This window comes from Amblyomma maculatum, chromosome 6 (assembly GCF_055883805.1).
Source record: "Amblyomma maculatum isolate TAMU_Amacu chromosome 6, ASM5588380v1, whole genome shotgun sequence".
In the NCBI taxonomy this organism is placed as follows: domain Eukaryota; kingdom Metazoa; phylum Arthropoda; class Arachnida; order Ixodida; family Ixodidae; genus Amblyomma; species Amblyomma maculatum.
Window position 1 is genome coordinate 36,524,501 of NC_139349.1, and position 14,233 is coordinate 36,538,733.

The 14,233-nt window shown below is 47.3% G+C and overlaps 1 protein-coding gene across 1 annotated transcript in view; it reads left to right on the forward strand.

Annotated features, from left to right (window-relative positions):
• The window catches only part of LOC146185522 (uncharacterized), a 40,040-nt gene extending 36,535 nt beyond the window's left edge, over positions 1 to 3,505 (forward strand). Inside the window, exon 3 of the mRNA XM_084605546.1 lies at positions 3,394 to 3,505. Within this exon, the coding sequence (XP_084461672.1) occupies positions 3,394 to 3,505 (112 nt within the window). The remainder of the gene's footprint in view (positions 1 to 3,393) is intronic.
• Positions 3,506 to 14,233: the final 10,728 nt, after the last annotated feature.

Below are 14,233 nucleotides of genomic sequence, written 5' to 3' on the forward strand. Positions count from 1 at the left end.
GTATAGCATCAAAACAGAGAAACAAAAACAACAGCAAAATATTCTGCTCATTACCGCCAACCAACCATTGTAACAACCACCAAGACAAACATGAACCACCTTTGCAGGCTGCAATTTTCGAAACTGGGTTTGGGCCCACCTGGAAGGAGGAGGAGGGGGAGGGGGGGGGGGTTCGAGCTTTTACAAGCTTGAAAAAGTTAACAAGTTAAACACATGTGCCGCCAGCCCTTATCAATTTCGCGAGCGGGCTGCGGTGACGTCACAACAATTCTTCCTTTGGTTTCTCGTGCGTATAGGTCCACCAAGTTTCTTTCCCTGCGCATGGGCACCACAAAAGTCACATCTAGTGATGAAAATGACGAAGCGGCTTATTAGCCGCTGTTTTCTCTCATCACCTTTTACATTGACGTCCGTATCATCCAACACCAAGTTCCTTCTGCATTCGTCGGTCCTCGAAGCACTCCAGCATATCTCCACACCTTTTTAACCGACGCACAGACTGTATAGCTGAAGTATAGCAACGTTCGCGTTTGCCGCACTACCGTTGAACGGACATTTGATATATCGAACTGCATGGCCTGCCACGGCGAAGGGAGCTTCTCCTAACAGCTCTCTTAAGATCACTTTCCGCGCATGGCGGCGGGTTGCATATACGCGGCCATTAACACCTGCTGACTGCGCTAACGCGGTAAACTCGCTGGGCGACGAGATCGCCTGGTCTGCTTGAAAATAGTCTTCAGCCTGGCAGGCTTTTTTTTTTTTTTTTTTTTTTTTTTTTTTTTTTCATCGCAACACTGCTGTCACGCCGGGAAGCCAGAGTTCGGTGCACAGTTGTTATGCGGTGAAGGCTAACCGAATGCTTGAGGCGGCTCTAGGGTGGCCTGCTTCGCTGCTGAAGGCGACGCGGAAATAAATTCTGCAATGATTTCAATTGACTTATTATTTTGTTTACAGGTACCACTACCAAATTAGACATGATCTGCGGTTGCCTTTCTCAGGGGGACGTCCCTAGCTCTCGTGCGAGTCCCAACTATAAGCGCATTTGTGCCGTGCGGCAAGACATGCGGGCAGTGCAAACTCCGAGCTTATGTCTGCTCTGTCGCATCTTCGGTGCGCGAGTTCGCGCCAAAGAGCAGCAAACGAATGTGCGTCCAGTGTAGTCCCTCATTCGACGCTTGGGAGGGAGGGGGGGGGGGGGGAGGGGGGCGACGTTTCGGTTGCGGTGCGCCGCCTGCGCCTTGCGGGTCGCTGCCGTACCTGTGGCGATCGGATGGCTGACGTACACGCTCACTAACAGCGCGTTGCTGCTATAGAAGCGCAGCACTAACCTGAGTGCACCGTATTTAGATTTCTAAAGAGAGGCTTACCTGACGGCGTGGTATGCATACACCGAATTATCGATATGTCGAACTATTCGCAATCCCCTTCGACTTCGATATACCCGGTAGCAACTCTACTGCATGTGCAGCTACTACGTGAACAAAGTAACATCCGGTAGTACCTGCTTGGACTCGCATACGGTGCTCGAGTGGCTCCGACTGAAGTCATGCGCATGAGCGTTTACACCATATACAGTCAAGAGCAGTGCTGCTCTGTCACTTCCCGACTCCTCTTGTCGCAGCACCTGATTCTGGCGCGTTGTGACGAGCTTGCATGGTGCCTTATGATAGATCAGTAGTCAAAATAAATGGAACGCCATATTAAAACAATCATTTCATCTCCTTTCTTGCGTCGCGTGTGGCCTGCAATTAATAAATGCAGCCAAATTTTTAATATGCGAATCATACTAGGAATGAGAACAGCTCAGGCAATACGGCTTGGTTCTGAAGCATTTAAATTTCTTCGCCAAGGCTTTGTTCCGTAATGCTACGGCGATGGAGAGTATACCTCCGGAAACAAAACCGTTGTACATGGCTTGACTGCACAACTTCAGGCACAGTGCCATACACAAAAAAGGCGCAGTGTGCAGAAGCCGGCACACTTTTTATTAAAATTTGTTCGCTCCATGTCCCGTCTGATTTCTGTTTATACAGTGGTGTTCGATAAGAGAGAAACCCGACAAATACACGTTCTAAAAAGAACCCTTTCTCTTCCTCGTAGACAACGGAGAGGCCACATCAGTTCTGATTGCGCGTACAGCGTTCTTATGTGCACTCTTCGAGAGATGTGCTCCTCAGAGAAGACACACACACAGTGTTGGCGGCGCCGGCCGGGTGGGCGTGATAGGGCGCCATTCTGGCAGACGCGGCGCCTGCCCGGCAGGGTGTCATCGTCTCCCAACACCGGGAAGACATGCGGGCGTCATCCGGCGCCGAAGGCTCAATTACGGCGCCGATCCGAAATGGGAGGACTCAAGGGGTGCGCCGACGCATGCAAATGGTGCGCCCGCTCCAGTGGCGCGTGTAGGCGACGCCGCCGGCGCGGAAAAAGAGACAAGGAAGGGGTTTCTTGCCCGCAGTGTACAGGCCCAGTTGCTTTAACACACACCGCTCACACCACGCCAAGGGAGCGTACTCGGCAGACGTGTACGCTCTTCGATGTCCTGCTTTTAAATGCGCCGAACAGATGACGAGCTGATGTCAGTTCGCCTTTAGTCAGTGCCGCATCTGCGCAGTAACTTGGGTTGGCTAGCTAGCTTAAAACGTGTTCTGTGATGCCCCTGGTGTGCGAATTGAGCCTTATGCGGCATCCTATCCAGGCAGAGCACGCGTATCTGTTAAATCACAAAATAGAAGCGACACAGTCCTCTGACCTGTGAAAAGCTTATTCACCAGATATTGGTATAGGTAGTATATAAGGCCTTGGTATTGTACGTGATAGTATAACCTTTATCAATCAATCAATGTGAACGGCTATGTGTATCAACGTGAACGGCTGGAATTGTCTAAACATGTCGAAATGTTTGGCTGGAAGCCAGTAGTTATTTACTTCATTTGTTCCGCGGCTATGCGCTTGTAGAAGCTTTTCCCACGATGCCATTGTCGAGAGCTGTTGAATTTTTCTGTTCGTGGCATATTAGCTATTCGTCCGTGATGAATATCGGGTCAATGTATTGTGACTGCTCACAAACTGAATGCTACGCAACCTAGTCTGCGATGCCTACATTGTCAAAACCACGCTTTAAATAAGTATATCAACAAGCTGTCAGCAGGACAAACACAATGTTGTGTAGCTTGATCAGAGTTTCAGCCTTTTTCTGCATGCATGTTCTGTCATATATAAAGCATGTTTATTCATACCGGTAGCCAGATATGTTAAAGCGCTTATTTTTACGCATCTTTATCTACAGATTGCATCTTTTCTTGTCTAAATTACGAATATCGTTGAGAACACTTTAGACAGTGTGCCAGCGATATATTGTTAATCTTTATGCTCTGCTTTATTTCAACGCAGAGCGCTGGCGACTCCCGTACCAGGCATCCCAATCGGATTGACACCAACAAGACTACCCGGGCGGCTGGCGCCGTCCCAGGGAACAGCATTCAGCGCTCCTGAGCCAGTATGAAGCGTGTGTGAACCTCGCCAGAAGAGACAAGACTAGCGACTCCTGGCAGACAATGCTATAAAGTCTTCGTCAGTGCATGCAGTCACCCAAGCCACTGTCCAGCAGCAAAACGAACTGTCAGCGCAACATGGTTTTGTAGTGCTCACCACCAGAGTGCGCGCTGTCCGTCGCGCCTCCTCAGCGACATCTACTGTTGCACTATAGGAGACCACGGCACGTGAACGGGACAGCATCGATGGGCGAAGCACGCACATGTATAGCAAAACCATCGGTTATATGTGTATACCAGATGGAGTGAACATCGTCGAACCGGAAAAGCAGTGCACGCAGCTGAACCTTTGGACATCACCGCAGGACAACACGGGTGTAGTTGTACTAGTGCACCTTAAAGCTAGAAACACTGCACTCGGTGCATAGTGAGTGCAATGAGGGAAGAACACCGATGCATCTGAATAAAGGCACGGCGAACTGTTCGGAGAGCAATATGTGCCCTAAACACGGTGCGATGGACAAGAATAAAGTTATACGCACGCGTAAAACCTATTTAACTTGCATTTCATGACTAAAAAGCTTCGCATCTGGTTCGATGCGTTTATGTCGGACGCTCGTGCCGGAACCACTGAACCAGTAAAGATATCGGCCGTCAGAGACACGTATTAAGAGCGAAGCAGCTCTGATACGCGGTCTTGTGATGCGCGTACGTGGGCTGTGTGTACCAAATGACAGAGAGATATTAAAGGGTTTATCAACCATAGGCTTTTCCTTTGAACTGCCGCCCTCACGTGAAGTCACCGTGCACGCCGTTAAATCAAAATGACAGCTTGAGGGGCTAGTTGGTGCTGCATAATAAGAAGGGGAGTGGTGAAGAGGAAGTGTGTGTTCAGATCCATATTACAGTTGGTAGTGTGCGCGTATGTTGTGTCTCTTCGCATGTGTTTGTGTTTGTTGCGGCACATTTCTGGGTATTATACCGTTAAATGTTTGCAATGCAGCGAATATTCGAAACCAGTGCACGCCGAAGAACAAACATGTGGTCCGTCCGCAGTCGTCAAAGCAAGCCTCGTTATAACAAATCGACAAATCAGAACTTAGTCGGCATTGTGATGGCGTATATCGTCCGTCCCAAAACGCCAGTCCATACGAAATTATTTGTGCCGTACACATGTCCGTATATATATATATATATATATATATATATATATATATATATATATATATATATATATATATATATATATATATATATATATATATATATATATATATATATATATATATATATATATTTTGTGAACCTAACTGTGTTCATGCGGTAGGTTAGTCGCTTCATGATACACAGACAACCAGCCAAGCTACGCATGTATACTTCTCAAACAGAAATTTCAAGCTACATTTAAAGCAAACAAGCCCGACTGCATGTGATGCGGCAGCCGTAAGCGATTCATCTACAGTGTCTCTGGTCGCCAAAAACGTGCTTTCTGGATGGAAAACTCTCGATGAGCAGAGTAAGCGTGAAACGTGCCGGGACGATCACAGCAATTAGGAGCCCATATGCTCCCAAACTTTTCCATTTTTCTCTAGTCCGGTTAGATGGCACTGTGGCATAGCGTAGCATAGCGTAGCATAGCGTAGCATAGCGTAGCATAGCGTAGCATAGCGTAGCATAGCCTAGCATAGCTTCGCCACAGCTTTTATAATATTAGCCAGTGCTGGTATACTCTGCAAGGTTCCTAAGAATGTAGCCCTTGTAATCGAGAGCAGCTTGTCATATACACAACCTATGACTACTGTCTGGTTACATTAGTCCTAACTAAAAGGATAACGGAGGCTAACGAAACGGGTTATACTTAAGTTGAGGACAACGCACAGAGCTATGGAACCTAAAATGGTAGGTGTAAAGCTAAGCGATAGCAAGCGTTCAAAGCCGGCCAGAGAAATCAAACACCAGAGTAACTCAAGTTACTGACATTCTAGTGGAAATCAAGAAGACAAAATGGGAATAGGCAGGGCGTGTAGCGCGAATAGAGGATAACCGATGGTCGCTGAGGGTAACAAACTGGATTCCAAGGGAAGGAAAGCTTAGCAGGGGTTGGCAGAAAGTTAGGTGGGCGGATGAGGTGAAGGAGTTCGCATGAGTGAAGTGAAATATACAGCTAGTACAGGACCGGGTTAATTTTCGAGTAATATCGGAGAGACCTTCGCCCTGCAGTGAGTATATAGTCAGGCTGATGATGAAGACATTTAATTCGGAGCTAATCGGTGACAACATTCAAGTCCTACTTTATTGCAGCAGTGCCCAGTGACCACATTGCTCCACGGCTGGGCGTCAGGGACAATGATTTTGTCAGTAGCATGTTGAGTATCATGCTATCAATCATGTGAACATTAAACACAAGTAAAATGATGTTTATAGGTAGATATAGGTGTCTTGAGGAGCGAAATTCCCATCTCGCACTGCGGCGCATCCGTGAGCATGCAAGAACAGAAAGAATGAAAGATGAAGTGTGTAGTGCAGTGCTAGTTTAGCTATTACTTCATAATTATATACTCCATTCCTAAAGAATAAAATCAAGGTATGCTAGCGAAACGTTTCTCAATCTATTACACAATTGATAGCGTCAGTCCAATATGTGCTACTTAAGCTACCTTTCTCATGATAAGTAAACCATATATGAACAGAATATCTCCACAAAAGCTCACGAATCTGGTTATATAGGAATACACATTTCTTGGGTAACTTACATTCAACAAACATGTCATGGGACTCCGTTTACGACATCCGTAGCGTCTTTGGGTAGCTATATTACGCATTATGTTGTGCACCTTAATACGCTAACTGTCGTAGTAAATTACGGGACCTGCACTATGACCATTCTGGTGACACCGTCGCCGCATTCCTCTGCGCCATCGTTGGTAAGGAGCCTCGAATAAATGTGCACTTCGGTTCTTATCACTTCTGACGGAAACGAAATAATTTTCTTGGGTCAAATCACCCTAGCAAACAATGCAGAAAATGAGGCAGGTCAATGCAAGGAGGAGGAGGAGGAGGAGGAAGATGAGAAGGAAAGGCAGGGAGGTTAACCGGTAAAGAAACTGGTTTGCTGCCCTGCACCGCAGACCAAAGGAAGAATAGGTATGAACCATGCCTCCCGAAATACCACAGAGTCTTTCATAAACAAGGGATGTTTCTGCTGTTCATTGAAGCATTCACCCAAATACATATTCCACTTACTGCCTCGTCACGATGGTGCAGTGGTTGGGGCGCACGACCACTGTTTGCAAGGACGCGGATCGAAATCTGGGCCCGTATTCTGAGTTTGCGTCGTTATCGAAGTGTCGCTATCTCACGTGACCTCGAGCCATCTGATTGGTCGAAATGCCGGAACTTAGTGTTGCAACTGCGGAACTGGAAGAGGTGGCAACATCATGTTCCGGCGTTTCCACCAATTAGATGACTCGAGGTCGGGGAGATATCGACACTTTTGATAACGACGCAAACTCGGAATACGGGCCCCATGGCCGCGGCAGCCGCTTTTTGATGGAGGCGAAAGGCAATGCGACCGTGTGCTGTGCGATGTCAGTGCACGTCAAAAAACACCAAGATAATATAAATTTCGGGAGGCTCTGCACTACAGCGTCTCTCGTAACCTGAGTTAAAGCAACACACACAAAAAAAGAAAGAAAAAACCAAAGCTCACATATCATTTACCGTGGCTCAGCCTTTGTACCTGCGAGTAAGATCAATTTGTTACACCTCTGCGGCATGGATAAGATAGTCACCTTTAACTGCTCGCATAGCAAATTGCAAGCTTAAGCTCATGGCATTTTCCTGCCTGTCGCAATAAAACAGCATTCCTTCTCAAATATTCTTATTCTGAGAATATAGCTCACTGCTCGCACTAAACATATTAATACAAATGTTCTGCATTCATTTAGAATTTGTTTCCCCTGAAGAAGGCCGCCAGGTAACGTCATTGACGTGTCTCCCACACGCTATACGCACAAAAATAGGCAAAAGGAGAAAGGCGTCAGGCAGTTTTCCGTTCCATTGTTTTCGCGCTCAAGACCTGACCCTGTTGAAACGCAAGTCACGCCTAAACATGACGTGCAAAAGGCTTATACGCCTCCCGCATGTGCTATACGTTCCCACCCGATAATTTATTCCACAACACATTTGCACTAGCGGGTGCGGAGGGATTGAATACGATTATTTTGTGCGTGGGCCTTAATTGTTTGGTGCGTTCACTGCATTCAGACGCCTGAACCCGGGACCTCAATAATGATCCACTCGTTCACAAAAGAAGGTGCATTCAACGACCTTACAGCGGAAGTCTGGATGTGCACAGTACATTTCGCAGTGCTAAATGTAAAGTCGCGAGAAAATTCGGTATACAACAAGCAGCCGGTGGCGGAGCTCGGGACAACCGCATCGAAGAACCACATGGTGACAGGGACAGCGACAGCTACGCATGCATATCGATAAAATGACAACCCGCCATGATTGTCTCGATGCTGCTGTGTCTGTATATATATTTCATATACCTTCTCCCACATCGTCACCCATCATGACCTTCTTTCTTCTCTCCTTCACCTTCCCCAGTGCAGAGTAGCAGGCCAGATTTGAATTATTCGGGCCAACCTCTCTGCCTTTTCCTTTCAATAAATCCATCTATCTATCTCGATGCTATAGGTAGTTCGTCGTTGCAGTGCAGCTTTCCCGAGCTCCACCACCGTCTGGGTGTTGTATACTGTATACCACTTTCGCTTACAACTGTACACGACGTGCCTGTAACCGTTTCTTTGTTTACGCTGGTACACTGCAAAGAACTGAGTGTGAGCCGCATTATTAAGCCGAAAGGTTTTCTATAGGCTCATGGAACGAAATCCCGTGCGTGAGAGTTGTGCGCGAGATCTGTCATACTCCACAAGATTCCGCGGGATGTGTTCCTCCATCCGCAATCCCACACTTGAACGCGCGCCAAGGAACGCCACGCGACTGGAGTGAATGGTGTACCGTCCAAACTCACACTTGCCGGAGAAAGTGTGACCGATACTGCGCCTTTCCTTTCTTTTAAAGCAATATAAGTGTATGTAGCACTGGAACGAACGCCGATAAGAGGCAAATGATAGGAGAGGAAGGTAGGCTTTCGCCATTCTACTATTAAGAGACATCTAAGACACCCTCTAATTTATTTTTGTTACAGAAATGTGGATGTGCAGACGATGATGCTTATTTATTGGAAATGGATTAAGCGAGGGTGGCGAGTGGTACGACGTGCACAGTTTGTTTAGACAACCAGGGACCACGAGCGTAGTGACTGAAGGGATTTCCTGCACGATTGTAATACCATATGCATACCCTATCATTTAAAGCAAGTGTTACGAAATCCTATGATATTTAATAGGGTCATCAAGACTCTCGGAGAATGGCTGCAAAGGTTAATTGGGATTTAAATATACGCGTATGTCTAAAGCCATCAAGCCCCGCCGTATGCTTCAAACACTTCAAGGTTGCCGCTTATGACAAAGCTTAAAATCTATGCCGCATAACGAGGACCTTAGTCCTAAAATTTTAATGCCTCTATACTGTTAGAGCTCTAGTAAACGACTCTGAATCAGACCTTGTGAACCGAAGAGTCGGAAGAGTTGTGATGAGGGAGGTTCACATGCGCGTGTGTTATTCTGAAGCAAACGTCACAGCTGTGTGCCTTTAAAACACCAGTTTTCTACACACCTGACAAAATGGGCACGAAGAGGGCGAAATAACAGCGATAGTAACAAACCAAGGCATAATTAAATTTATGAAATTAAAATGTAGCATCATCACTGCTATCGTATCGTCCATAAAATAATGCTGAGGCATACTGTTGTGGCTAAATACGGTCGCATTATATAATACCCCTGTCACACAGACAGTTTCAATCCTCATTGAACTCGATCTGCATTGAACTTAATGGTTGGTTGGTTGGTTGGTTGGTTGGTTGGTTGGTTGGTTGGTTGGTTGGTTCATAGGAAGGGAAAGGCGCAGTATCTGTCACACTTGCTCTGTGGACACCTGAACCGCGCCGTAAGGGAAGGGATGAGGGTGGGAGTGAAAGTGGATAGAGAGAAAGGGGGGTCGTAGTGGAGGGCTACGGAGTAATTTCGACCACCTGGGGATCTTTAACGTGCGCTGACATCGCACAGCACAGAACGAGGTTTTCACACGGCAACTTTATAGTGCAATCGAGCTCGAGCCTGCTTGACTTCAAGCGGCTTCCTCAATTGCTCTTGAGATTTTAAGCACACTCGAAAGCGGTCGTCGACACCCTCGTTACAGTGCTGCAGAATCAGTGAGCTCTAAAGCGCACACGAGGAAAATTCCTCGATGCTCATTGAAAACGCCCGTGTAGCACGGGACTCTTCAATCCTTCTTGAAAACCTCAATGCAGATCGAATTAAATGAGAATCGAAAGTGACGGTGTGACAGAGGTATAAGATTCATGAATCAAAGCAAATCATAAAGGAGCAGCTATAAATGAAAACGACTTTGTCGTAGTAAATTGGGAGGGCGAAGATGCGTATATGAAACTATGTATTAATGGTAAGCTGCCGCTGGTATGGAAGAGCCATAGAAACCAGGGAAAAAAAGGAGCGCCGTGTATACTTCGTAAAAGAAGAGCACGTTACAGACAACTTGCTCATGACGTGTATAGGTTGCCTTGGTCAGCTGGCGTCATTTTGTGCAATCGGATAACGTACAGCCTGTCTCCGTAAGAATGCAAATGTTGAGTACTATACTCCTGGGATCAGCAGCAGTAAAAAGTCGATTAAAGCAGTGTTTCAAGCGCTTGCTATATATATGCCTGCCCTCTTCCGCCATGTATGAATAACGATTTTGCCCCCAAATTTCAACCATGCCTCACTTTTTGTCTAACATGCAAAGTGGTACAGAGTGCGATAAATATTCATTGCAAGCTAAATTCGGGCTACACATGCGAGGTTAACTTTAGATAAATCAAGATTTCTTTTGTTTTGTTTTCATATTTGCTGTTCAGCCGTGTGCGTGACGTTAGATGTTTGGCACGGCCGACGCACTCCCTCCTTTTATCCGTCCGCTCTGTTCCAGCTACATACCCTCTGTCGACTGAACGAGACAATGATTCAATCAGCGCAGCCTGTTGATACAGCCTAGTGTGGCTTGCTGGAGCGGCCGACGACGTCCTCTCGGCTGCTTTCCTTGGAGGGGGCGTGTCCGAAACGCCCCCCTTCAATCAAGGCTCTCGTCGTAAAGACACTCGCGCCAACCGCCGACCGCTTCCAGCGTTGTTTCGGTAGTGGCCACAACGATGTGGCATGCGATCGATGTCAGCGGCGACCCCTGCACACAGGCAGCGCAGCGAACTGAGGCTACTTTTTCTTAGCGCTCCTGCTGGAGACGTTATTCAATACGCTAGCACTAATTCCTGGATGACAAACTACTACGGCACTATTAAAGACAAACACGTTCTTAAATATACCTTATATTAACTGAAAGTGGGCCTCTTTCTTCAAGGTAGTAAACATGAAATGGATAGAATGGAATGGGAATTCCTAAAACACGGCCGTGTACCATCCTGCATGGTGTGGGTCAGCAGCATCCGTGTAGAAGAGTCCGTAACGAGAGTCGTAACGTTTTTTGAATCCGCCGCCGTGAGTGGATCCGTGAGTCTCTTTTGTCATATTCTGGGGCAAAGGTCAAACCTTGGGCGCGTAGCGCCAGTCCTCTGGAACTTTGGTTCATTCCTCTGTTTGCGCATTGTAAGCAATATGCAGGTGGTCTATGAAGCGTTTGTCTGCAGACGATTTGTTTAACCGTAAGTATTGGTTGCTCAAGTGCGCCTCCTGCAACTCTGCAAACGTGTTGGCCATACCTAAAGCAATGAGCTTTTGATTGGAAGTCGTTATGAGGAGGTCAAGGGCGCGCTTTAGATTTAGCGAACGATCACCTCCAGGACGTTCTCAACGCATTAAGGTGCCGAATAGAGTATATGGCTGGTCGCGAATGCATTGACCAGACTCAGGGCGTCTTTTTGTAAACAACGTGGCGGTTTTTACAAAATCCCGTGCTCCGAGTGCCCGGCCTTATAATCGGCGAAACAAAAAACCTCTGTCATTGAATATTACAACGCAAAAATGACGTCCGGCAAATGAACTCAGAAAGCAAACCCCTCGCCGAGCACTGCGAACGCGCCGACCCCAAAATCGCTTATTGAGGAGGTGAGCGTCCTTGCCGTGGAAACCAATCCTTTCAAAAGACGACACGTCGAGTCTTGGTTTATCCAGCTGACAGCAGCAGCAGTGAACAGGAAACCTGGGAACGGTATATCCTCCGCATACACAATTGGACTCCACCACGCGTTGGGAAAAGGGAAGCAAAGGACGCTGCTTGCTACTGCGGCCTAACACTTCAGTCGCCCCTAAGGAAGGTACCGAGTTGGTCCTTAAACATCGGGTTTTAATAAATATTTTTGGTTGGCAATAGTGTTTCTCAAACTTTCTAACCCTCTCACGCACGCTGCGCTTCTGGCCAGACCACCACATCTACCACTGAGGGGCTCTTTTTCTGTAGTTCCTCCAGCTACGCCGCAGTCGGCGCTCCGGCATTGTCATCGCTCGTATCGCGCTCCACCGGCACTAGCATCGCCTCCCTTCGTAACGGTGGGCTTCAACTATGATCGTCAGTCAAGCACATGGATAACAGGCTGATTTGCTATGCTTGCGGTGTTGCCGGCCAGGTGTTGCGCTTTTGCCGAAGCTGTTCTTTCACGTCTGCAGATGTTTTGTCTCCATAAGGATATGGACCTCCCATGCCACCACAACGCGTCCAAGCTGACTCGCCATGCACTTCAAGTGACCGTCACAATTCCCGCTCCCCTTCGCTGCGGCATAGTTCCGTGTCATCTGCTTGAGCGGAAAACTATAGCGCGCAGTTCTTGAGGCAAGAGCTCCGTATAAGCCGAAATCTAAAAGGGCTCCGGTGTCATGTATCCCTCAATGTTATTGGAGTGTTTGTGGAGGGTGTCGCAACTTGTGCTCTCGTATATACTGGTGCCGCTGTGCCAATAATGGACGCGAATCTCTGTCGACGACTGCAGAAAGTGATGACGCCATGCAGGAGATTTCCGCTTCGCACCGCTAACGCCCAATAAGTCGAACTGCTTGCATCGTGCACAGTCTCGGTCAATATACAAGATGTCTTATACGCGATTGAGTTTCAGGTGTTCTTCTCTTGATCGCACGGCGTTATTCTAGGATGAGACTTTCTGTATGAGCCCTCTACGGGTTTCGATTGTGCCCGAGCCGAAACTAGCCTCTTTGATCCCCACGACGTTCCTTTGGACGAACTGCCAGCTTAGCGCCCGGAAAACTTCTTGTCGCTCTCGATGTGTACCTTCCTGGTCACTCGTTAGTCCTCGTCCCCTTGACGTGCGCCTCGTCTACCGCCCTCACCAACACATCTGTGCTGCTACCCCATCGAAGTTATTCATTCGCCGCAAACAGCTGCCGCTTTCTTTCGCTTTTCGTATGGTGACTTCTGGCACTACGGTCATGTTTGTCGTCAGCCTCATGCCTCCTTTGTGACTATGTTTTATGGCGAATGCCTTGGGTGCGTCGAACCTACTGAGCTGCTCCAAGTCTGACAGAAGAAAACTGTTCATCCTCCTCTGCTCGCTGCTCTTAAGCCTGCATGCCAATCATAACTGCTAACGTCTGATGTTTTGTCCCGTGCTACCGATCCGGATCAAGGTTCACCGTGACGAGTTGTTCGACCTATTGACGAATTCCGCTCTTCTCTTTATGCCTGCCAATTTCCGTGATGCAGTCGTCAACCATAGCATTGGTACCGGCTTCCATCAACCCCTGCGACAGCGACCGTATCGTGTTTCATCACCAGAGCGCCGTGTCATCACCGAGCAAGTGGACGACATGTTGGAGTGCGAGATTGTACGATCTTCAAATAGCCCATGGTCTCCGTTTGGGCCTGGTTCGCGAGAATGATGTCTCTATCACATTTTGTGTACATTTGCCACCTGAACGCTATATCTCAAAAAGACGTCAACCCTCTGCCCCATGCTGTGCGAATTTACTGCAGACCTGCACCTCAACCTGGATTCTTGTTTCCAAACTGATATAATTTATCTAGATTTCTCTAAACCATTCGACCGGGTCCTACACGAGCGTCTGATGGCTAAACTCCCGTATCTCTCCATGGACCCCTTAATACTGTCGTGGATTTCTTCCTTCCTCTAAGACCGCACTCCCCAGTCGAAAAAAACTACAGAACTCTGTCCAGAATACGACACAATATCCTGCAGTTATGTCGTAATCATCAGATTTTTCTGTAGTTCTGTAGTACTTTTCTGTAGTTCTGTAGTTTTTCTGTAGTATATTTCTGTTGTCTGTAGTTCTGTAGCACTTTTTGGTTGTAACTAGAGAAATGTCTGATGCTACGACAGAACGTTCTGTTGTCACAACAGGTTTCCCGTCAAAAACCGCACAGAAATTCTGTCGTAACATCAAAAAAATTTCTGTAGTTTTTTCCGACTGGGTCAGTTTGCTGTTATTGGCAACCATCGATCGTTCCAAAACATCTGATCTTATTTCAAGTGTATCACCGAGCTCGGTCACTAGACCAATTCTATATCCAGTTCTCATCGACGACCTCCCTACAGGCATTTCATCCACAGTTCGCCTCTTCACTAATAA